Below are 26,201 nucleotides of genomic sequence, written 5' to 3'. Positions count from 1 at the left end.
CATTAGCAAATAAAGTGTTGAAGGTGCAATTAAGTAAGGGGGAGAAGGCTAGGAGAAGCTGGCATTTGTCAGCACTCATATCTGACTATTCTAGTTTATATATATGTAACTGGCATTACATTCACCAAGTCTCACTTCTACCCAGAAAAATCGTGCACTAATTTTAGCAAAGTTTGGTGCAATCTTTCATCACAGAACCTGAAGGTTAAGAAAGTAGGTAGCCAGAGACCAAGGATATCAGAACTTGAAACATTGTAACCAGCAAAATAAGCTTCACCATTGCAGCATGCTGAAATATCTCAAGATTCGAGAAATCAGCAAGTGTTAGTAGGACTATAACTCAAAGCTTTAACTGGGAAAATAAGTGGATAGAGTTAAAGCCAATGACTGATTCTTGGAATCATACCTTTGGTCTAGTTTCTGTTATGGCCATGTTGTCGGTAAATTTCATATTTTTTCTATTTTTCCATTAATTTTTAATAACAAAATATTATTTTAATAATATCAAAATTTTTAATTTTTTAATAAAAAATATTATTTTAGTAATATTAAAAGTTTTAATATTTTTACTAAAGCAAATATTATTAAACAAAATTTAGATGTAAAAAAAATGTTCACCTACAAAATGTCTTATACAAATTAAATAATACAAGATAAGTAATTATATTTAATAATATTATTTTCTTATTAAAAAAATATTTTAATAAAAAAATATTTTTAAAATCAATTAAAAATATATTTATATAATATAATATTTGTATTATTTTAATAATTTAAATTAAAATAAAAATTTAAACATACAAATTAATTTAAAAAAAAAGGCCGGTACAAAGTTGGGGTTCCCAATGTAGCATGAAAATGGTGTATATCGATAAATTTTTTAAAAAAACATGTATAATTTGAAAGAAGATAAGAAAGAGAAGGTGTAATTTGGGGGAAAAAAAAACCCTAACTATACCTATTTGCATAATAATACCCAAACTACATCCCTTTTCATCCCCTTTGAGAAGTTGGAACTAATCACCCTAACTTTCGTACCATTTTTTTTTGAACATATTAATTTGGATATTATTATGCAAATAGGTGTAGTTTGAGCAAAAATTGAAATATAACATTAAAAAATCCTAACTCTCATGTATAAGTTTATTTTTTTTTCTTGTCTTTTTTTTACATTAATTTTTAATATACTTTTCAATCAATATAAAAAAATGTATTTGCACAAACAATGAATGTTGTTGCCTTTTTATATAATTTTATATTTCATGTTATGGTGTTTTTATTAGTTTTTTTTTTGTCATGCATGATAAGTGTTTGGTATAACTTTATTTTTCTCCTATTTTATTTAATATTTTCTATATTTTGTTTTATAAATTATTATTATTTGTTAAAGTTAGAAAGGAAAAGGAATCTAAAAGGTATAAATTAATAATCTAAAAATAATTTCTTATTCATTTTATCTAATTATTATTGGTTAAGTATTAGTTAAAAAAAATTAATGGTTAAGAATAAAAATTAAAAGTCGTTGGATTATAAAAGAATTAGTCATTTTAATTATAATTATTGTTTGGAATACTTTAAAGTTATAAACTATAAAAGTATTAATTATAATTATTTTTAATTCAAAAAAAAATTAAACAACTAATCATGAAATATAAAATTGTAATTAAAATAACTTTGAAGTCGTTCAAAATTAATTTTAAAAAAATTAATCACAACTTTTTGAAGTTGTGAAAATTTTACGACCTTATATGAGTAATTAAAAAAATTAAACTGGTTGAATTTTTAATGATTTCACTGTTTAGAAAAAAAAAGAGTCAAAGTAGTGAATTTTTTATGATTTTATACCCGTAAAAATTCTTACCACATAATCTCATTTGGAAATTAATTCATAAAATACCCCATTTAATAAATTTCAAATGAAGTTAATTTCTTCTGGTCAAAGTTTCTCGAATTTCACGTAGAAGTAAGGTTAAGGTTAGAAAAATTACTTGTCATGTTTTATATTTATAACTAGTAGGAATGTAGGATAATCGTGTTTTGGCATGAGTGACATTGATGTTTATGAATGTCTTAAAAGGAAGTAAATAATGAAATAGAAATTCAATTAACTAAGAATATTAATATATTATTGAGAAACTGTTAATATTTTAAAATGTATATATTAAAGAGCAATTATTATTGACATAATAGAAAAACTTTATTGAAATTACTGTTAAATGTCTGCTGCATAACCATATCAAATCATATCTCATTCTTTCTGAACAGAGTCAAAACCTATTTCAGTGTTGTTGGTTTTGGTGAAGACGATGGCATAGCGTATCTCTCAGACTCGCTTGGTTTTGCAACCATGGAAGACAACGACTTCTCAGAAACTGCAAAGTTCATTAGCCAGATCCTCATGGAAGAAAACGTTGAACTTGAACAGAGCCCATTCTACGACTCACTCACTCTGCAAGTTACTGAGAAATCCTTCTACGACGCTCTCGCCGGTAACCTACTTCTCAGTCCCCAAGCTAGCAACACCAATTTTTCAGTTGAAAATTCTCGTGAGTTGAACCTCCCTTCCCCAGATTCTCTTTCTGTTTCTGCTCTTCAGTTTAACCCCCACGCACTCTCTCAACCACCACCTTTGGTTAATGTTAGTGAAGGAGTCTCTGATTTGGACTCTTCTATTGCAAGACTCTTAGCACATAATATTTTCAATGATGTTGATTCTGTTTCCCACTTTAGGAGAGGCTTCGAGGAAGCTAGTAGATTTCTTCCTCCAGGGCCTAACCTTGTAACTGCTCTACATTCAAACGCGCAAGAACCAATCAATTCTTTTCGAGAGAATTCCTATGGGTTGTTGAAGGGTAGAAAGAATCTTGAGCGCCAAGAGATAAACACTAGAGAAGAAGAAAGAGGAGGGAGAAGTAACAAGCAATCAGCATTTTCCTTTGTTGATGAGAGTGACCTGTCAGATGCTATTGATAGGGTGTTTCTTAGTGTGGAAAACGTGTGTAGTGAACACAGTTCTTTGCAGAGTGGACCACTGAGAGCGGAGGAGCAAGATCGAGGGAAGGGTCTTTCAAAGAAACAAGAGAGGAGGAAGCAGGAAACAGTGGATTTGAGGAATCTTCTGTTGATGTGTTCACAATCTGTGTATGCCAATGACAACAGGACTGCCAATGAATTGCTAAAACAGATTAGGCAACACTCTTCTCCCGTTGGGGATGCATCACAGAGGTTGGCTCATTACTTCGCCAATGGCCTCGAGGCACGCTTGGTTGGGGATGGTACAAGTTCGCAAGGAATGTATACTTTTCTGAGCTCTAAGAACATCACTGCTGCAGAGTTTCTGAAGACACACCAAGATTTTATGTCCGCCAGCCCTTTCAAGAAGTTTACATATTTCTTTGCTAATAAAATGATTATGAAAGCAGCTGCCAAGGTAGAAACCGTCCATATTATTGATTTTGGTATCCTATATGGTTTCCAGTGGCCAATTCTTATCAAGTTTTTGTCAAATAGGGAGGGTGGACCTCCCAAGCTTAGAATAACGGGGATAGAGTTTCCCCAACCCGGCTTTCGTCCCACAGAAAAAATTGATGAGACTGGTCGCCGTCTGGCTAACTATTGTAAGCGTTATAGTGTTCCCTTTGAGTACAATGCCATAGCATCAAAGAACTGGGAAACCATTCGGATTGAAGCCCTAAAAATTGAGAGCAACGAGCTAGTTGCTGTCAACTGTCACCAGAGGTTTGAGAATTTACTGGATGACTCTATTGAAGTGAACAGTCCTAGAAATGCAGTCCTGCATTTGATCAGGAAGATAAATCCAAATATTTTTACTCAGTCCATCACTAATGGATCATATAATGCCCCGTTCTTTGCCCCGCGGTTTAGGGAGGCTCTCTTTCATTATTCTGCTATTTATGATCTGATTGACACTATCATACATCGTGAAAATGAAAGGAGATTGATGATTGAGAGAGAGCTTTTGGGCAGGGAGATTATGAATGTTATAGCATGTGAAGGTTCTGAGAGGATTGAGAGGCCTGAGACCTACAAACAGTGGCAGGTTAGGAATATGAAGGCTGGTTTCAAGCAGCTACCACTGGATGAGGAATTAATGGCCAAATTTAGGACTGAGTTAAGAAAGTGGTACCACAGAGATTTTGTCTCAGATGAAGATAGCAACTGGATGCTTCTAGGTTGGAAGGGCCGCATTTTGTTTGCTTCCACTTGTTGGGTGCCAGCATGATGAGATGCTGCAGGACTCGGTTCAAAACTCATACTATACTGAAGGTATGATTCTATGAATCACTCATTGTCTTTAACTCTATCCACTTTTTCCCTCTTAAAGATTCGAGTTATAGTCCTGCTAACACTTGCTGATTACTTGAGTCTTGAGGTATTTCAGCATATTGCAATGGTGAAGCTTAATTTGCTTGTGACATTGTTTCAGGTTCTTGTATCATTGGTCTGGCTACCTACTTTCTTAAACTTCAGGTGCTGTGGACAAGATTGTACCTAGCTTTTCTCCAAGTTACTTGATAAAATTATGGCACATGTTTTCGGGTGAATGTAATGCAATTTCTGTATTTTTATTGATCCTAAGGAGGGCATATTAGAGTAGGAGGGCCATTATAGCATGTATTAGGCATTTCACATCCTTCCGTATAAATTTGTAAAATGATTTTGCTGGATCCAAATTAGCTACTGAATTAGCAAGATGTGATGATTTGAAGCAGATGACTATGTTCAGTTTTTTTTTTTTTTCCAGTGATATCCCTACTTACAGTTTTGTTTTATTACAGGAACTAAAATTGAGACTTGTGAATGTGATGCAATTTCTGTAATGATATTGATAAGGAGGACATATTGGAGTAGGAGGGCCATCATAGCATGTTAGCCCGAGTACTTGCAATCAAAATATTGAGTTATTTTCTCTTTAACTAACATTTATTAAGCATTTCACTCAAAGCTTTTCCCTGTGATTTGCTTTCATGCTTGCCAATTAATCTGTGTTGACTGTTGTATCGTATTGTAAAATATGCATGAGATGAATTGCTTAAATGCAGATGACAATTTCTTTCAATGCTTTTAGACTCTGAAAACTTAATTGAAAAAAACAGTTGTTTTCAGGTGTCATTTTAATCTATCATTGAAGAATGCGTAATAAAAATTAAATAAGGTTTTTATTAGCCACACCTTTTGTATCAGTAATCTTATCTAGTTGTGTCGGTACTAAGCTTTAGTATAGATTACTTTAATTTAATGCATGATTTTTGTAGAGGGCCGACATTGTACGTGTTAATTTGGTTACCATAAACTTAGCCACATGATATGTTTCTTTTTGTAGAAACCTCATAAGACTTTTTTTTTTTATTTAAAAAATTATCGTCAAACAACTCTTTTTTTTGTCTTTTTTTGTTTAATTAATTATCCGCCTGATATGTACATTGTCAGGAAAAATGTTGAGGATCTTGTCTTTCTTGGTACTTTATATTCTACTTCTAGGCTTTGCAAAATTGTTTTTTAATTAGATGTTGCAAATGATGAAGTATTAGACAAGTAATCTGCTTTCAATTTTCAAATTGCATGGTATTTGTGTGGTTGCTAAAATATATATTTCCATTTTCCTGATCTGTTCTGTAATCTGAGTAAATGACAATATACATGCATATCTTCTCACCTATCGAAAATAAAACGTGTGTTTCTATTCCAATAATTAATATGGACTAATATTCTAAGATAATTATATTTATTATTTATCATTAGTGAGTTTTATTTTATGTAGTAAAATTAAGCAAGCACGTTAGACGATTAAATAAAATGATATGAAATTAAATGAAAAGATGTCAATATTGACACATTAGCGAATAATGAGAATTTTATTAAGTTAACACACTATAAAAAGATTATGGTTTCTAATATCATGTTAACCTAATAGGATTCTTATTATTTCCTAATAGGCCAAGACTGACATTTGTTAATTTAAACTCATATCATCTTATATTTAGTAGTCTAGCATACTCACTTAAATTGACCATATAAAATAAAGTCCGCTAATAACAAATAGTAGATATAATTGTCTTATAATAGTAGTTTACGTTAATTATTGGAATAGAAAATTTCAAGAATGACAAATAATTTTTGGACCCACTAATTGTTTTTGGCTTAATGTTCATAGGTTACAAGTTTTTCTTTTGCATGGTAAGATCTGATCTTGTATCTAATAGAGTAGAAATCTGTGATTTCTGGTAATAATATTATCCCTGTGTAGGTTTTGCTTTTAATTATTTCATGTCTGCAATTGTTAGCTAGTTGTTTTTTGTTTCCTGAAAATGAATAAAGAAAGCAACTAGTATAAAGTTTTTTCATACTATTTTTTTGGATTCCATTGTTGGTGGTGTTGCTAACTTTTCTGTGATTTATATCTTCTTGCTTTTTATAATTAATTTTGTGGCATGTCTCTTTCTATGTATTATCTGAAGTTTTTTCTATTGTTCTTTGTCAATTTGATATGCATTTCATGTTGGACAATTGAGAGGTATCAAACAAGGTTCAAAGTACAGAATTGAAATTGTTTTTGGACTGGTAATATTTTTATTTATGGAAGTTGTATACCATTTTCATAGCATGAAATTGTTATGCTATATGGCATTGTACTAATGGTATGATTCTAAGAATCAGTCATTGGGTTTTACTTAATCCGCTTCTTATTTTCCCTGTTAAAGCTTCGAGTTATAGTCCTACCAACACTAGTTGATCACTTGAATCTTTAGATATTTCAGCATGTTACATTATTTCAGGTTCTGGTATCCTTGGTCTGGCGCTACCTACTTGCTTAACCTCAGTGCTGTGTAGAAGATTGTACCAAGCTTTTTACTTGGTAAAATCATAACAGACTTTTCTGGTAGAATTGAGACTTGATTGTGAATGTAATGCAATTTCTGTAGTGATATTGATAAGGAGGGCATATTAGAGTAGGAGGGCCGTTGTTGCATGTTTGCCCGAGTACTTGTAATAATAATATTGAGTTATTTTCTCTTTAATCAACATGTATTAAGCATTTGTCCTCCTTCTACATAAATTTGTAGAATGTTTTTGCAGGATACTTGTCTCTAGAGCCAAATTAGCTACTGAACTGACAAGATGTGATTTATGTGAAACAGATGACTTAGTTCAGTTTGTTTTTTTACAGTGATATCCTTGCTTGCAATTTTGTTTTGTTGCAGGACTTCTGTGAAACTCATGATTTCCACTCATAGCATCTCTAAAATTGTCCGTTAATAATTATCATCTTTTGCTGCTACAGAAGTAGGATAAAATAGAATAGTAGTCAGATACTAATGCTGGCAAATGTCAGCTTCTCCTAGCCTTCTTTCCCTGTGTTAACTGCACCAACAAAAACTAAAGTTTGGGCTTCTTTTTCATAAAGTTTGGACTTCGAACATTGCTTAACAAGATATAACTTCATTGGATCTTATGAATTGCATTCTGTTTGGTTGCACAATTTTTAGTATTTTTCAATTGACAATGGCTTTTCGCATAACCACTTTGCCTGGACCTGAAAGCTTTTCCGTGTGATTTGTTTTCATGCTTGCCAATAAGTCTGTTGGCTGTAGTTCGTATTGTGAAATATAAATGATATGAATGGCATGAATGGTGCTGACAATTTCTTTCAATACTTTTAGACTTTGAAAACTTAATTGAAAAATTAATAATAATATGCAGTCTCTTGATTATTTTTTTTACTAGACATAATCTTTCAATACCTAGCTAGTGAACTTGATGGATCAAAAGTTACTCAGGTATATTATCAATGATTCATGAAATAGGCAAAGCTGCTGTTATGAACCAAGAATCAGGATTCAGGAATGGAAAAGAAAGATTTTATTGAATAGGCTGAAAACAAGGTATAGGAGAGCAATCTCTCTTCCAATTTTTCCTTTACAAAGTGTTAAGGCTCAAGTTACAAACGATAATCTAAAGAATGAAATCCTTTCCCTTTACATGCATCCTCCGATTTATTTAACACATTAACCCCGTAAATAACTAATCAATATCCTAAGGCTACCTTTTTTAGAATTAAAACTGATGTTCTAGGCATTCAAAATTTATATTAATCTCTATGAATTTTATTGGAGTTGAATACATTATGTTTTGGAAATAACTCTTTTTGGATATATTGTTATGTAAAAAATTCAATTTTTTTATTCGTAACGATGGAAAACCGTGTTAGCAGAATTTATACATTTTGTTCAACTAATTGAACTAAACTCTTGACTATATAATTTAAATTTGAAATGTTGGTTAAATAATAATAATTTTATACTTAAATCAACAATATTTTTTTAAAATGGTTAACCTTTAATATTTTGAAAATTACATATTTAACGTATCATTTAATAATTAAAGATCTTTGTCGCAAGAAAAATTAGAATTACAGTATAAAATATACAAACACATGGTACATGAATGAATTGTGTACTTTATTCTTAAAAATAATAATACATGAATCACTCTTCATTTTAAACATATCTGACACTCTTTTGTTTTTTTTTTCCATCACATAAAAAAGAATAATAATCCATAAATACCTCTTAATTTTTTTCTATCTCTCTTTTTCTAATCACATCATAAATTTTAATTTTTCTTTCTATTACTAGGTATAGGATAACACATGAGTGTCTATCGAAACATTTTTGTATTCTTAAAAATCTGGGTTGTTCCACTTCCAGCAGCAGCAGCATATACGAAATACGACATTCTGTTATGCACCTAAAATGCAGTGTCTTGTATTCAATCCGTACATACATGCTTCTCTACTTTATAGTTGACAACAATAATACTCTCCTCGAAACTCCCAAGGTTGGCGGCTGCTGTTGCAGTTTGCTGCTATATATGTGACTGTTAGCACAACCTTGGTCTTCCCGCACGGGATTCTTCCTTTTTTCTTTTTCCAAATCAGCAAAAACCATTCATGCTCATGTTCTATGAATGAATTCGCCATGCTTGTTTCTTCTTTGTCTTTCTAAACAGAACAAAAACCAATTTTACCATGGAGCCGAACATTCCCAGAGGAGCTGAAGAACAGAGCACGGCATATCTCATGGAAGATAGTGATTTTTCAGAAACTGCTAAGTTCATAAGCCAGATCCTCATGGAAGAAAACATTGACCAGAGGCCACTCTATGACACACTTACCTTGCAAGTTACAGAGAAGTCCTTCTACGACGCTCTCACTGGCAACATACCTCTTTCCCCCAACCCCAATCAACACCCCCTTCTTCTCAGTCCCCAAGCTCAAACCACCATCACCGAACATGGACTCTCAGATTTGGATTCTTCCTTGCAACAGAACCTGTTCAATGATGCTGATTCGGTTTCCCACTTTAAGAGAGGGTTAGAGGAAGCTACCAAGTTTCTTCCTCCGGTGTCTAACCTTGTAACTGGTCAATATCCAAACGGGGAACAACCAATCAATACGTTTGAAGGGAATTCCTATGGATTTCAGAGTAGGAAGAATCACGAGCGTGAAGAGATAGACACCAGAGAAGAAGAGCATGAAGGGAGAGGTCACAAGCAATCAGCACTTAGTCTTGTTGATGAGACTGACTTGTCAGATGCTATTGATCGGGTGTTTCTAAGTGTGGAAAACGTGTGTATTGAACACAGTTCTTTGCAGAATGGAGCACTGAAACCTAAGGCACCAGAGGTAGGGAAGGGTCGTTCAAAGAAACAAGGAAGGAAGAAGGAAACAGTGGATTTGAGAAATCTTCTGTTGATGTGTTCACAATCTGTGTATGCCAATGACATCAGGACTGCCAATGAATTGCTAAAGCAGATTAGGCAACACTCTTCTCCCGTTGGGGATGCATCACAGAGGTTGGCTCATTACTTCGCCAATGGCCTCGAGGCACGCTTGATTGGGGCTGGTTCAGGTGCAATAGGAACATTTTCTTTTGTGAGTTCTAAGAGGATCACTGCTGCAGAGTTCCTGAAGGCATACCAAGTTTTTCTATCTGCCACCCCTTTCAAGAAGTTTACATATTTCTTTGCAAATCAAATGATTGTGAAAGCAGCCGCAAAGGCAGAAATCATCCATATTATTGATTATGGCATCCTATATGGTTTCCAGTGGCCAATTCTTATCAAGTTTTTATCAAATAGAGAGGGGGGTCCTCCCAAGCTGAGGATCACAGGAATAGAGTTTCCCCAATCTGGCTTCCGCCCCACAGAAAGAATTGAGGAGACTGGTCACCGGCTGGCTAACTATTGCAAGCGTTACAATGTTCCCTTTGAATATCATGCTATAGCATCACGGAACTGGGAAACCATTAAGCTTGAAGCCCTTAAAATTGAGAGAAATGAGCTAGTTGCTGTAAACTGTCACATGAGATTTGAACATCTACTGGATGAGAGTACTATTGAAGTGAACAGTCCCAGAAATGCTTTCCTGCATCTGATCAGGAAGATAAATCCGGATATTTTTACTCAGATCATTATTAATGGATCATATGATGCCCCTTTCTTTGCCACACGGTTTAGGGAGGCACTCTTCCATTATTCTGCTATTTATGACATGTTTGACACTGTCATAACTAGTGAAAATGAATGGAGGATGACGATTGAGAGTGAGCTTTTGGGCCGGGAGGTTATGAATGTTATAGCATGTGAAGGTTCTGAGAGGGTTCAGAGACCTGAGACATACAAACAATGGCAGGTTAGGAATACGAGGGCTGGTTTCAAGCAGCTCCCACTGAATGAGGAATTAATGGCTAAATTCAGGAGTAAGTTAAAGGAATACCACAGAGATTTTGTCTTAGATGAAAATAACAACTGGATGCTTCAAGGTTGGAAGGGCCGCATTTTTAATGCTTCCACTTGTTGGTTTCCGGCATAATTAGATGCTACTGGACTTTTGGACTTGGTTCATAACTCATACTAGACTAAAAGGTATGATTCTAAAAATCAGTAATTGGCTTTTACTCTATCCACTTCTATACTTCACGTTTTCCCTGTTAAAGCTGAGTTATAGTCCTACTTACACTTCCTGGTTGCATGCGATATTTCAGCATGCATGTTGATGTTTCAATGGTGAAGCTTATTTTAAATGGTTTCAGGTGCTCGTATCCTTAACCTTTAGGTGCTGTGATAAAGATTGTACCAAGCTTTGCACCAAGTTACTTGGTAAAGTTATGACTCGACTTTTCTGGTAGAATTCAGACTGTGAATGTATGCAAATTCTATAATGACAAGGAGGGTTTATTAGAGTAGGATCTGGGATTGTCCTTTTACCATTTTTACCCGAGTACTTGCAATCAAAATGTTGAGTTATTTTCTCTCTAACCAACATGTGTTAGGCCTTTCACATCCTTCTAAATAAATTATTGTCTCTTTAGCCAATTTAACTACTGAATCGACAAGATGTGATTAATTTGAAACAGATGATCATGCTTAGTTTTTTTTTTCCGGTGATATTCTTGCTTGCAGTTTTGTTTTATTGCAGCAACTTCTGTGAAACTCATGATTTTCACTCCTAGCACTCTAAAATTGTCTGGTAACTTGTTCCATTCATTAAAGAGCTTTGTACTATTGCTGTTACTTAAATAGTATAAACTAGAACACTAGTCAGATACGAATGCTAACAAATGCCAACTTCTCCTAGCCTTCTCTCCCCACCTTAATTGCACCACCAAAACCTAAGTTTGAACTTCTAATAATGCTTAACAAGATAGAACCTTTTTCGATCTTATAAATTGGATAATGTAAAATCCAATAACTGATTCTTAGAAACATACCTTTTAGTCTAGTATGAGCTCTGAACAGAGTCTGGTAACATCTCCCAACAAGTGGAAGCGTACAAAATGTGGCCCTTCCAACCTTGAAGCATCCAGTTCTTATCTTCATCAAGACAAAATCACTGTGGTACCATTTCCTTAACTCCGGTCCTAAATTTGGCCATTGTTTCCTCATTCAGTAAGAGCCGCTTAAAACCAGCTCTCGTATTCCTAACCTGCCACTGTTTGTATGTCTCAGGCCTCTCAATCCTCTCAGAACCTTCGCATGCTATAGCATTCATAACATTGCTAGTGGTTTCTCCTATAGGAGTGAGAAGAAGAAGAGGGTGTTGATTGGGGAAAATAGGTATGTTTTCAGTGAGAGCTTGGTAGAAGGATTTCTCGGTAACTTGCAAGGAAAGTCAGTCATAGAATGGCCTCTCTTGAACGTTTTCTTCCATTAGTATCTGGCTTATGAACTTGGAAGTTTCAGAGAAATCATTATCTTCCAGCGAAGGGTCCCTCAATGAAGGTTCCATCGCTGCAAAACCAAGAGAATCTGAGACATACATTATGCTCTCCTCTTCGGGAAAGTTTGCCTCCATCATAACACTCAAATCGATTTTTGTTCTGCTCAGAAAGACAAAGAAGAATGTGAATTGATCTGATTTGGTTTCGCTAAAGGATTGGAACATAATTTAGCGGTAGTTGATGAGGCTGTGTTAGTTTATAATGACAATCACAAAGCAAGAAACAGCAGCAGCCCTTTTAACTATTATAAGCATAGTAACCTTCGGAGGAGGCTGCTATTGTTGTAAAAAAAAGAGGGGCATGTTCATGTAGGTATCTAATGAATGAATATCATATACCATGTTATTAGTTACGTACATGCATTTAGAAGATGCATAACGTAGTAGTGATATAAGGTTCTGCTACAACTGAAAAACGTGATGTATGAGGATAATTAAAACGAACAATTTTATATCATTTTAAAAATATTTCTAATAATCAATTCAATATCTTATAAAAATAATTATTTGAGAATATCATTGAAGTAAATGATTTGAGTTTTGCAGAATAACAATATTTTTATAACCATAAAAGAAAATTCTCCCTCATTAGATGTCATTTGGCATTTTGTATGTCCAAATATTATTTTTCCTGAAAAAATCATTTTTTTCTCGCTCAGCTGCAGTGATGTCACTGATGTGGTATGCAACTACTGAGAAAATGATGCGAGGCTAAGACTGCCTCCATAAGAAGTTCTTTTACTAACTTTTCTTATTGGTGCTTAATAAGAACTTACTACTGGAGTTGGTGCTTATTAGGCATTCCTCAGGAAGGATATGCTTAAATAAGCACCGAATCTTACCTTTTTTCTCTAAGTGTATCAGAAATTATATTGTCAAAGATTGTTTTGTTAGCCATACTATATAAGCATATTCCAAAATGGCTGCTGCTAGTGTGCTAACAGTAACGCAACCTCTCCATCCTCTTGACATTCTTTTTTGAAACCACCAATAAATTATGGTGGGTTCCATTAGTATCCTTTCCAGAACCATATCAAACATTTCATTTCTCACCCTTCCATTCGTGTTCATGTTCTATGGCTCCATTCTCAGAATAAAAAGCTCTTTGAGTGTTGTTGACCGATACGATGGAGGTCAACTTTCCCATAACTGACCTATTTGGTGAAGAAGAGGAGAGTATATTGTATGTCTCCGATTCTCTTGGTTTTGCAGCGACAGATCCTTCACTGGAAGACAATGACTTCTCTGAAACTGCCAACTTCATAAGCCAAAAATCTTGATGGAAGAGAACATTGAAGTTCTATGACTCACTCACCTTGCAAGTTACTGAGAAATCCTTCTATGACGCTCTAACTGGAAACATACCTCTTTCCCCCAATCAACATCCCCTTGCTCTCAGCGCCGAAGCTGAAACCACTCCAACCAGCAATCACAATTTTTTAGATGAAAATTCTTGTGAGTTGAAGCTTCCTTCTCCAGATTTCTGTATATGTTTCTGCTTTTCAGTTTAGCCGCAACTCCCTCTCTCAACCACCTTCACTTACTGTTAATCATGGACTCTCAAATTTGGATTCTTCCACTGCTAAACTCTTGGCAAACAATATTTTCAATGATGCTTATTCTGTTTCCCAGTTTAGGAGAGGCTTGGAGGAAGCTACCAAGTTTCTTCCACCGGGGCTTAAGTTGTAACTGGTCTGCATTCCAATGGGTTGAAGGGTAGGAAGAATCATGAGCGTGAAGATATAGACACCAGAAAAGAAGAAGAAGAAGAAGAAAGGAGAAGTAACAAGCAATCAGCACTTAACCTTGTTGATGAGAGTGACTTGTCTGATGCTTTTGATCGTATGGTTATGCTAAGTGTGGAAAACGTGTGTAATGAACACTGTAGTTTGCAGAGTGAAACAATGAAAGCTGTAGAGGCAAGTGGAGGGAAGAGTCTTCCTAAGAAACAAGGGACAAAGGACGAAACAGTAGATTTGAGGAATCCTCTAATGATGTGTTAACAATCTGTGTATGCCAATGAATTGCTAAAGCAGATTAGGCAGCACTCTTCTCCCTCTGGGGATGCATTACAGAGGTTGGCTCATTACTTTGTCAATGGCCTCGAGGCTCGCTTGGTTGGGGAAGGAATGTTTTCTTTTTTGAGCTCTAAGAGGAGCCCTGCTGCAGAGTTTCTGAAGGCACACCAAGTTTTTCTATCTGCCAGTCCTTTCAAGAAGTTAACATATTTCTTTGCAAATAAAATGATTATGAAAGCAGGTGCCAAGGCAGAAACCGTCCATATTATTGATTTGAGGCATCCAATATGGTTTTCAATGGCCAATGCTTATTAAGTTTTTATCAAATAGAGAGGGGGGTCCTCCCAAGCTGAGGATCACAGGGATAGATTTTCCCCAACCTGGTTTTCACCCCACAGAAAAAATTGAGACTGGTCGCCATCTGGCTAACTATTGTAAGCGTTACAGTGTTCCCTTTGAGTACAATGCCATAGCGTCAAGGAAATGGTAAACCATTCAGGTTGAACCCCTTAATATTGAGAGCAACGAGCTAGTTGCTGTGAACTCCTTGATGAAGTTTGAGAATTTAATGGATGAGACTATTGAAGTGGACAGTCCTATAAATGATCAGGAAGATAAATCCACATATTTTTACTGTGCATTGTTAATGGAACATATAATGCCCCTTTGTTTACCACCCGGTTTAGGGAGGCACTCTTCCATTTTTCTACTATTTATGCTGTGTGTGTGAAAACGAATGGAAGATGTTGATTGAGAGAGAGATTTTAGGCCGGGAGGCTATGAATGCTATAGCATGCGAATGTTCTGAGAGGGTTGAGACAGGTTAGGAATATGAAGGCTGGATTCAAGAAGCTACCACTGAATGAGGAATTATTGGCCAAATTTAGGAATGAGTTAAGGAAATGGTACCAGAGAGATTTTGTCTTAGATGAAGATAAGAACTGGATGCTTCAATGTTGGAAGGGCCACATTTTGTATGCTTCCACTTGTTGGGTGCCAGCATAATCAGATGCTACTGAACTCGGTTCAGAACTCATAGTAGACTAAAGGTATGATTCTAACTTCTAAGAATCAGTCATTGGATTTTTCTTATCCACTTCTTATTTTCCCTATTAATGCTTTGACCTTTTGGTTATGGCCCTAACTAACACTTGCCGGTTACTTGCGTCTCAAGATATTTCAGCTTGTATGTTTCAATGGTGAAGCTTATTTGCTCTTTAAAGGGTTTCAGGTTTTGATATCCTTGCTCTGGCAGTGGCTGCCGACTTTGCTTTACCTTCAGGTGCTATGATGAAGATTGAACCATGTTCTGCAATAAGTTAGTTGGAAAACTTTCTAGCCCGACTTTTCTGGTAGAAATTAGACTAGTGAGTGTCATGCAAAGTCTGTAATGATAAGGAGGGCGTATAAGAGTAGAGGGGCTCTTACAGCGAGAATTATTAGGTGGTTTTCAATCAGTATGGTCCCTCCTAATTTTATATTATATGACACTTAATTAAATGTTATAAATTCTTTCTCATAAATTATATAATTTGAATACGTGTTGTATAAATATTAGTTGGGATGATGGATAGGTGTAGTTGAGAACCACCTAATAATTTCGCTCTTATAGATACCTGAGTACTAATAATGCAGTAAAAAAGTTTACTTTATTTTCTCACTAACCAACATGTATTAGGCATTCAAAAATTATTTGTGGACACCCATGAACCTATTTGACCCCTAGGTGTTATAAAGTAGTAGGAAGAAAGATAGAGAGAAATAATGTGTTAATTAGGTGATATTCTTGCTTGCAATTTTGTTTTATTGCAGTAACTTATGTGGCTCGTAATTAGTTCCACTGCTTCATTTCTTTATCTATTGCTGCTACATGAATATAAACTAGAATAGTCAGATACGGATGCTAACAAATGCCAGCTTCCCCCCAAGCCTTGGTTCTCTCCTTGCCTTAATTGCACTACCAAAAACTAAGTTTGAAATTCTAACAATGCTTTACATTTTGTAACTTCTTTGGATCTTATAAATTGCATGCTGTTTTCCACAATCTTATATTTATATATTGAATTTATAAAATATTAAAGATAATTAAGGGCTGAGATTTTGTGCAATTCTGAAAAAACTTCAGAGGATCTTTTTCCTTAGTTGTATGCGCATCCACCTGCATTGTATTTGTTTGTGAATTTTTTCCAGCCTTAGGGTCCCTGACTCTGACTGTAATGAGTCCTAGTGATTGATTATGATCACAAACTGCTTTGATATTATTATCATTTTCAACAATTTGTTCCTTCTCATAATTTTCATTATTGACAAGAGTATCAAAACATGATCTTCTCTCATTTAATAGGTATACCTTCCCATTTCGTGAGCATAATAATATGATTCAGTGAACCGAACAATGTCGACTAATATTCAAGTGTACTTTAATATGACCTTTTTAGACCCAAACTTCTGAAGTTTGATTTTGCACAAGAGCGAAACTAGAGTGCATTTCCATGCGTTACGCCATGACTCATATTCCTCCTTCGAAACCTTGATTCTAGGATAAGGATCAAAGGGTTTTTCTCCTTTCGTTGAGAGCATTTTCTTCTTCCCTGAGTGATCATCATCTTGACAAGGGAAGTCTGTCGTTTCCATCAAACATTTCTTGTACGAGTTCTTATTCTTCTTCTCCGTATTGTCCAGTACTCCATCATACACTATTCCACCATGCACCATGACTTCATCTGTCGGATAACTCATTCCTTGTCTTCCGTTTTTTCGTGTTTTGCTGCACTTGTTCTTTACTTCTCGCTCCATTGTTTTCTTTTTTGGTGTGTGTAGAACTATCATAAGCCACAAATAGAGAATTTGTTTGTAGTATGCAAAACAATATGTGTATAATAAATAAATAAATCTAGGCTTAATTGTGTTTTTTATGCACGTAAACAGGACTGTTCTTGAAATGTATTAAAAAAAACATGGGACATACCACAAAATAGACTATCATATCATAAGAATATGAGATTGTTACTACATCAAAAAAATTTCACCTGCATCAAGTCACTCGGCAACAATTGAACCATATCTATACTTTTTTTGTTAGTCACATTACAAATGTCATTGACATCATCTTATATGTTAAAAATTGAACAAAACAATATTGAACGCATGAATTTTCTTGGGTAGGATTATTCCTTTTTAACTAGAGATCTCTAAGCTCGAGTCTTGAATATATAATTATATTAAATATTCATAAAAAAATAATAAATACTTTACATCAATGGTATGATAACAAAAAATAATTAATATTTTTATTTAAAATCATAATATCAAGACTACTTTTTAGGGTACACGTTGAATTAGATTACAGTTGGTTGATTCAATATTTAACCGAAGTCACTTAAAAATTAGGGTCAAATTAATTCACTTTAAAAAAGCAAAATCAAATAAAAATATTTTGAGACTACAGTCAAATTTTATATATTTAAAGGAATTGCAAACATGTATAGACAATAGCTAAAATACAAAATATTAAGTTAAATCATTTTAAACCATTACACTGTGAACAATTGAGATTGTTTTAGTTTAATCAGTAATATCTAGTTTAAATAAATTCTAATCGTAAGAACAATCAAAATAGATTGTTTTTAAATAAATTCTAATCGTAAGAACAATTAAAATGGATGGTTTGACCCGGTCAGACCCAATGACCCAAAGCATGAAAACAAGTTGAGTTGAATTGGCTCAATTTCACATGGGCCACTAATTTATCAAGCTGGTCAAATAAGACCAAATTGATTCATTTTTATGTTAGTTATATGCATATTACATAGGGTTATTGTTTTTTGCACCATTCAATTTTTTCTACACCCAGCCTATTTTAAAATTTTCAAACTTTAAAAAGCTAAAAATCTAAAATTTACATCAGTTTAGAAATAATATTTTTGAAGGTCTATCTTGGATTTGTCTTCCTTTTCTGATGAATACAGTAATATTTTTGTTTATATATATATATATATATATATATATATATATATATATATATATATATATATATATATATATATATATATATATATATGAAAGACCAGAAACCGGAAAACTTTTTGGACTATCTATAACCATGTAGTTGACCATTTGACTTTGAAAACAGTAAATCATCATCACTAAGACTACGAATATGTATACCACCAGTACTCCAACACTAGGATATGGCTTAATTTCTTGATAGAATAACTGCACACGTTAAATATGTAACCGCTTAGGAGGGGAGAGACTCGTGGTGTAACAGGGAAGGAGGCCAACAATGAATGGTATGTGATGAGGAATGAGTGTATTTAATCTAAGGATGATTTGAAAATTTCATTTAAATGGTGGGGTGTAGAAAAAAATTGAATGATTTAGGAGGAATAATCCTTTTACATAAGGTCTAATCTTTTTTGGACCATAAATTAGTTCAATCAGCCCATTAAGCTGCCCTATCATTGTTAAACTTAAAAAAACAATACAATTCAATTTACATAAAAATGTGTATCATTTATAGAAATATTAATAATATGAGTTATGCTCACTAATGCACTCGAAAAATTAGTTAAAGAATTAACAGAAAAACAATTAAAAATCATGTTAGGATGGATAGAAAGCTATGATAAAAATATATTGATAGTCCTTTTTAATTAAAAAAGATTAAGTAATTATAAATAAACTTCTTAAAATTTGCCTAATAATATAATTAATCAAGTTATTTCCCTGGTGGGCCGGTATCGGAATCTAATGGGACACAATGCTTTTCATCGATAGTTTCTTTGTTGTGTTGTGTTGTGTAAGGATTGAGTCCTCTCTCCTCCAACCCCAGTCCCCATGAATCAGGATGCATTTTTCAGCTAGGTCATGATGGTGTTGACATACACCTTCGGCCTCACGGGGCATGTATCTATCTAATATATGGTCCTCCTCCTCTAATTATAGGGCGAATTTCTTAATTCTTAAATAAACCTTTGGATGAGGTTAAAATATTATTTTAGTCTTGTAGATTAGTTAATGGACGAGTGAGAAAAAACAATTATAAATGGAGTTGTGTAAATTAGGTGTAAACCAAATAATTAAAGACGCCGATTGACGAGATCCACATATCTTTTACTTTTCAGATTCCAAAGTGGTGGAAAATTGATATGATTGAATAATTCATTTTAATTGTTATAATTTAAATTTTAAGTTATAAGTAATTTTGAATTTGTTATTTTTTTGTATTTTATGTATATTTTTTAGGCTCATAATTAGCCATGAATAAAAATATTAATTATTTCATCTTTTTAATGTAGTATCACAATCAAGAATTTAATAGTAAATTATTTTTTTTGTTTTCTCATGATCACCTAACATTGCTTCTAATCATTAAATTGAAATCTGTCAATTATCAAATAACTCATTTCTTTGGAGTCAAAATTTCTTAGTGGTTATATAACAAGAATTATATCATGTCCTTCATTCGAAATCATTCATAATAATTAATTTTTCTTCTTTTTGTTTTTTTAGGTGGTTAAGTTTTTATGCTTATGTTTTTTTAGGTGATTAAGTTTTTCATTTTTTTTTGGTTAAACCATTTTATTTATGTCTTTTTTAGGTGGTTAAACCATTTTCTTATTTCTGTCTTATTGTCATTAAGTCTTTTTATTTTTACCTTATGTCACCATACTTCAAAAGATATTTTGTTGTATTTTTTAAGGATATTTCAAAAGGTAAAATTTCATATTGTCTAAAATAATTTTGTCTTGTTAGTTTATATATCATCTTGTGATATCAATTTTTAGAGTGGTTAGATAGATATGGAAGTCCCTAATGTGAGCTTGAAACATGTAAGCTTGTCGTAGTGTAAATCTATTGATTTCCTCTCCCTCCGCGTATGTGATAATGAGTCGTCAACTATAATATTTCAAGTTTGAACACCAAAGTGACTAGCATGAGATGAAAGTCGTAGTGTAAAAGGGCATGAGCTTGAGCTAACATGGGCTTGTCATAGTGCAAATCCTTTGATTTCCTTTCCCTACATGTGCAATAATGAATCGACTGCAATATTTCAAGTTTCATCACCCTTTTTTTTATCCGTAAAAATCAAAGTCAAGTACCGGAGAATTTACAAAACTGAGCTAGACGACACCCTCGTCAACAACAACACATCATGCATTTCAAGTTTCAACACCCTTCTTTCTTTTTATTTGTTTTTTTTACTGGAAATTTACTCATATCATTTCATTAATGATCAAAACATGAATACACTGCAGAGGATAATCAAAATAATGTGGACTTGAATAGAATCTAGACGTCCGGGATTGGGAGTGAGCAACTTGAATTGCTTGTCTAGGAACTAAATTCACTGAAGAATTTGTGATAAGAGAGAGATTATTTGGACATGCATGTATCATTTCACCAGGTTCAGTGTTGATGGTGATGCTGTTGTGGATCCAATAATGCACTAGTTTGCAATCAACTTAAAAGATCATGTTGTTGTAGCCTGAATTAAATACCCAAGAAAAAGCAGCAAGGAGAGCTGATGCTTCTGCTTCAGCTGGAGATAGCTTCCCAACGTGAACAGATGTTGTGGCAGCCAGGAATTCTCCCTCAGAGTTGTGGATCCAATCACATCCATGCCATACTGCGAACTATTCGACAATATAGAGGCATCCACTTTGCATTTGAGCATGTGTGGATGAGCATAATGGACGTTTGCGAGCCTGCTTCCACTAGTGAGTGATTGAATTTTTCGCTGCTTGCAAGGATAGAGGAATTGGCTTCTCAATGTTTTCCCATATTTGTTCGTTTCTCCTAGTCCCTATGCACCAAAGAGTTGCTATAAACATAATTTGTTTGTTGCCTTCCAAACGTGTTTAAGGGCATCAAAAACACATTCTGTAAGGGATTCTGCGTTATCAACAATTTTTTGGATATCGTTCCAGCAGCATGAATGATTCCAAACAGATTGAACAAGAGGGCATCCAAAGAATACATGACACCTGGATTCTGGATCATTTGGCCATTTCGAACTAGTGATGGGGCAATCAACACCCTTAGTAACTAGTCGGTAGGCAATTTCACAGCAATCTCCATAGAAATATCTCCATTTTTTTAGGGCACTCCAAGGACCAACCACGAGACCAGTCACCTTCTTTTTATTTGTTAAAATACACTCTTTTTCTAACAAATGAAAATACATTACACCTTATTCTAAAATTAACCCTGTTCCACATCATACATGAAAGGATTAATAAAACGGTGCATCTACGGGTGAGATAAATAATTAAGTGATTGATTCATAATGTGTATCCTTATTAAAAAATTTATCAAAAAATATTATTGATACAAAATATTTATCAATTTTAAATATGATTAATTTTTAGTTATGTTTGACAACACAGTTAGTTTTAATTTTGTTTATTAGCTGAAAAATTTATTTAATTATTCATTAAATAATTTTCTTTTAATAACTTCTTAATAATTTTTAACGTTACGTAAATTGATTAACTATTTTTTTAGTAGAGATTATTCTTTCAATCTTTTTATTTATTTATTTGTGATATTCAAATTCAAAAATTTTACTTAAAGAGATTAAGTTTAATTTTACTCAAATTAATGACTTATCGATAAAAAAAAATTAATATATTTTGTAACAAAGTTTGCTATTTAATTCAACTACATTGAATTGATTGAGAAAGGGAGGGATATTTAAATATGCTGGATGGAGCTTCACATGAGCTCCTAATTTGTTTCTTTATCCGCAAGGTTGTCGTGATTCTTTATTTTTGAAACCATCAATGTATCTTGCTTTAACTATTTTTCTAATTCTATATTAAAAAAAAAACTGTTTTTCTTAAATAATTCAGATTTTACTGTCGGATCTCCAAAGAGACAAGTACGTGATGTGATGTAGAGTTTACCGACGAGTGACGACATTATTCATTTTTAACAGTTCAAAGAACCTCCTAATCAATTAATCATAAGGATATTTAAAGAATTAATTAGTTTTATAATACTAATGTTTATAAAAAATTTCTGGCGGAAGATAAAATTTTAGAACAATTTCCAAAATAGATTGTAGCAGACTCTTGTAAAGATTCTTTACAAATTTAATCCGGAGCAGCTGTAATCTAGCTGCATTCGGTAAAATAAACACTCGTTAACATTAATGTACTTAAGTGGATCTGGTGAATGGTGGCATACTGGAATCTGAAGATACTATTCTTAGTTCAGCATTTTCTACTAGTTTGTGGATTTGTTTTCCTGCTTTTTAAAAAGAAATTTAAATGAACAATATTTATGATTAGAGCTTGATGTGCTAGGTTGGGTGGGAGCGAGATTTTCCTGAAGACCAAGCCCCATGCAAAATATATCTGTGTCTTTTTTTTTCACGTCATATCTGTGTCTTAATTCCTTTGCAATATATATTTCAATTTTTTTTATTCCCTGTTCTCCATTTAGTTTTTTATTTTTACAGAAACCGGGTTTCTCTATCTATGAATCGAACTGCTCCAATTGATTAGTATTATTTCTGAGTGTTCACCACCAAGTAGCAAATCAACAACAGCGCAGATCTGTTATCTGATTCATTTCTTGTTTACTTCGCCATTGTTTTATTTAATTCACCATTAAATTCTATTTTTGAAAACAAGACAGGTTCACTACTCACAAAAGAAAAGAAAAAGTCACTGCATAAACATGGATTAGGGGGGATGTATCTGGATAAATCTAATACCAAACATACTTTAAAAGTAAGAGAATATTGATGAATTTTCGAGTGGAAGAATTTTCTAATGCTAAGCCATTCAATAACTTGCAAATAATTGTACAGAAATTTATTTATTTTTTTTAGAAAAAGGGAAAAGTTCCCTCCATATCTCTTTTCCTTTTTATGATATGTTTGATCGCATAATATAATATTTTAATTGTTGATTTTGAGGATTCTTAAAATATGACATTTCATACGGTAATGTTTCATTCAATTTTTCATTACTCATTTATTTTGATTGTTGTTAGAATCAATGATGAATTTCCATAAATTAACGCAAAATTTTTAACATATTTTATTTTTACTCATATATTTTTAAAAAAAAATTCAAAAAGTCACACATCTCGTGACTACTCTAATTCAAGCATACATAATGGTAAGATTCATAAATGATAAACTAACAAAAAAAATGTATTTTATTTATACATATGATACCGATTAATTTCTTTAAATTATCATTAATTATACCGTCTTATATTTGAATAACTTTTTATATTTTTTCTTTACGATGTAATTTGTATGAGTCTTAAACTTAATATATTGGCATTAGTTGAGATTTGAGATGTTGATGCCAAGTCAATTATTTTGACATGGTATGGAATCATGGGACAGGAATATCGTATCACTTATTACAATGAAAGGCGCTCACCTTGTATGGAGGTATTTAATTTAATTTCAATATACGATTTAGTCAATAACGTGATGGTCAAGGATATCCTTTCAACATGTGTGCGCTTTTGAGTTTTGACTACGGAGCCCTCGTTGACTACTTCTTGGATTTAGGACCATACCTGCCCATGGCCATGTACGAGTTACCGTGACTAATTTTGATGATGAATTTTTTTATTTTTTCATTTTTCATGTTAAGTGAGAGATTTTTTATTTATAAAAATTAAAATATATACTAAAAAAATTGCAATAGTTTATGTACTTATTAATCAATTAAACTAGTCTCTCTAACTCGATTATGTTAAGTGAGATTGATTAAAAATAACAAATTTAATCTAAATAAATCAGGCTCTCTACGGTCTACACCCTTCCATTCTTCAGTAGTAAGTAGTATATTTTCCTGCAATTTAAGTGACAATATGGCAATTACAATACATTATGCAGTCATTTACGGGCATAACTTTCAGCATCACACTGTTGTTACTGTTTATTGCACGTGTTCCCTACTCAACCTCTCTTTTTCCCCTTTTTCTTTATAGTGAGATTATTATTATTGCAAGAAAACGGTCAAACACAAATTTGTCATCATCATTTTTTACGATAAAACCCTTATCAATTTCAGTACTCTTTTCGTGAGGATTTGGCTACATTACATGAAAAATTTATATAGAACTATATTAATATTTGAATTGTAATAATAAATATCCTCATCATATTAGGGCAAAACTGTTACTTGCATTAAAACATTTTGATTTTTAAATTAAAGTGGTATATATTTGCCTTCCACGTATATATAAATTAAAAAATAATATTTATCTTATAAGTAAAGAAAATTAATACATTAAACATTTTAATATTTAAATTGTATGATTAAATATTTATGACGTATTGGGGATGGTGTTATGGACTAATTATAAGATCAAGTACGATTATATATTCTATCTATTGAATGATTACCATTGTTTTACATACAGTTGTCAACGAGGCATATTTTTCTCACTATCATGTCAAACAACTTGCCCAATAGCAAAATTCACATGAAACAATTGACAAGACAATCATCGTAACATGAGACTCACACCACTAAACAAAGGAACAACGTCATCACGCACAAAGGACTATGATCCCTTAGTCAAGCATCTATAAATATCCTCCTCTGCAACTTCAAGAAAGTATATATTTCTATATAGTGTCATTACCCAGTGGGATTCTAACTTAAGGGTCATAGTCCATGTAGGTATGCACCCCTTGTTGTGAACTAGAGCATGAATTCTACTTTATACTACCTTTGGTAGCATATAAGAATACCATGGGAGATCCTTGTGAAGCATCTCCTTCAATTTTTCACTCTGAATTTACCTATGAAGAGATGAGAATTTTATGTTGAAAAATACTAACTAAACATAAAGTAAATACATATTTACTCACACATCATCAAAGTTTTCCAGAGAAAATGTTTTATCATGAAAGTCAGTGGTTTTAAGTTTAAGTTTTAAATATACAATTATATTAAATATTTAAAGAAAAGAGTTTTATCATATATAATAGTTATCTTTGCTCAAAGAGTGATGTGAATTTATCAAAATCCAATTATGTTAAATATTTTTTACAATAGATGAAAGACTTATTGATTAAAGCAATAAATAAAAAATTAAAAAGTACTTTTTAAATATTAATCATGGAGCTACAAACTAAACAAGATTTAATCAAACTAAAATCCAATCAAAGAAAACTTAAAGAAAATAATTTGGAGAGCACAATAAGTTTAACATTTTACACTTAAGATGTATTTATGAACCGAAGTTGATTGGGTGAATTACTTAACTTTTGGAAGTCATTGTTGTCCATTCCATTGCTTCTTATCTGTAAAAGAAATTATTGTATTTTCTTTTTTTTCTTATAAGTATTTGTTGAAAAAATTATTCAAACAAGCCAACAATATTTCATTATTTTAGTTAAAAGTGGTGATTATTTGAATTAATTAACTTATGCACTTTTTTATTTTTAAAAATTACAAATTACATCAAACTGAACAATCCATTTTGATTGATTTTGAATTTTTTTCTTCTTCTCTAAAACTGAACTAAATGATCGATAACACTCTTTATTCGAATTTTGTTTATTTCTTTCATGATAAACTAAAACAAGAGCAAAAAAAAGCATAGAATTTAAAGATTATTATTATTATTATTATTATTTGATAGAGATTACGGAAAAAGAGATTTACGTGCATGCTTGAATTAAAGATTTAAAGTTCGGAGAGTTTGAAAATACTTTTATTTTTAGAAGCAATAAAACATTTATTTTCAATTTATGCGCTGAAACATATGTAATTTTGTATTGGAAATTACAGAAATATTTCTATAACTTTAAACGAAAGATTGGCAACATGATACTCATGAGATGACTGAAATGTTTCGGGAAAGTAATTTGTAAAGTGTGAACAGATAGACGT

The 26,201-nt window shown here is 32.8% G+C and overlaps 2 protein-coding genes and 1 pseudogene across 3 annotated transcripts; all 3 read left to right on the top strand.

Annotated features, from left to right (window-relative positions):
• The first annotated feature begins 2,183 nt into the window (after positions 1-2,183).
• On the top strand, positions 2,184-7,050 carry LOC121173030 (scarecrow-like protein 31). The gene is made up of 2 exons (XM_041006727.1): positions 2,184-4,287; positions 4,448-7,050. The coding sequence occupies exon 1, from the start codon at positions 2,348-2,350 to the stop codon at positions 4,241-4,243; it is 1,896 nt and encodes a 631-aa protein (XP_040862661.1). The 5' UTR covers positions 2,184-2,347; the 3' UTR covers positions 4,244-4,287; positions 4,448-7,050.
• A 1,581-nt stretch (positions 7,051-8,631) lies between these two features.
• LOC100794790 (scarecrow-like protein 31) lies at positions 8,632-15,776 on the top strand. Of its 2 annotated transcripts, XM_014764037.3 has the most exons (3): positions 8,632-10,947; positions 11,115-11,181; positions 13,934-15,776. In XM_014764037.3, exon 1 carries the CDS (start codon positions 9,050-9,052, stop codon positions 10,892-10,894), a length of 1,845 nt encoding a protein of 614 aa, XP_014619523.1. In that variant the 5' UTR covers positions 8,632-9,049; the 3' UTR covers positions 10,895-10,947; positions 11,115-11,181; positions 13,934-15,776. The 2 variants fall into 2 exon arrangements, with proteins under 2 accessions (XP_014619523.1, XP_040862660.1); XM_041006726.1 differs by lacking the exon at positions 13,934-15,776 and having other exon boundaries at positions 11,115-11,402.
• On the top strand, positions 13,221-16,110 carry LOC106795026 (scarecrow-like protein 14; annotated as a pseudogene).
• Positions 16,111-26,201: the final 10,091 nt, after the last annotated feature.

This window comes from Glycine max, chromosome 11, assembly GCF_000004515.6.
Source record: "Glycine max cultivar Williams 82 chromosome 11, Glycine_max_v4.0, whole genome shotgun sequence".
Lineage (NCBI taxonomy): Eukaryota > Viridiplantae > Streptophyta > Magnoliopsida > Fabales > Fabaceae > Glycine > Glycine max.
Note: the sequence above shows the minus strand (reverse complement) of the source record. Positions and strands in the feature narration are given on the sequence as shown.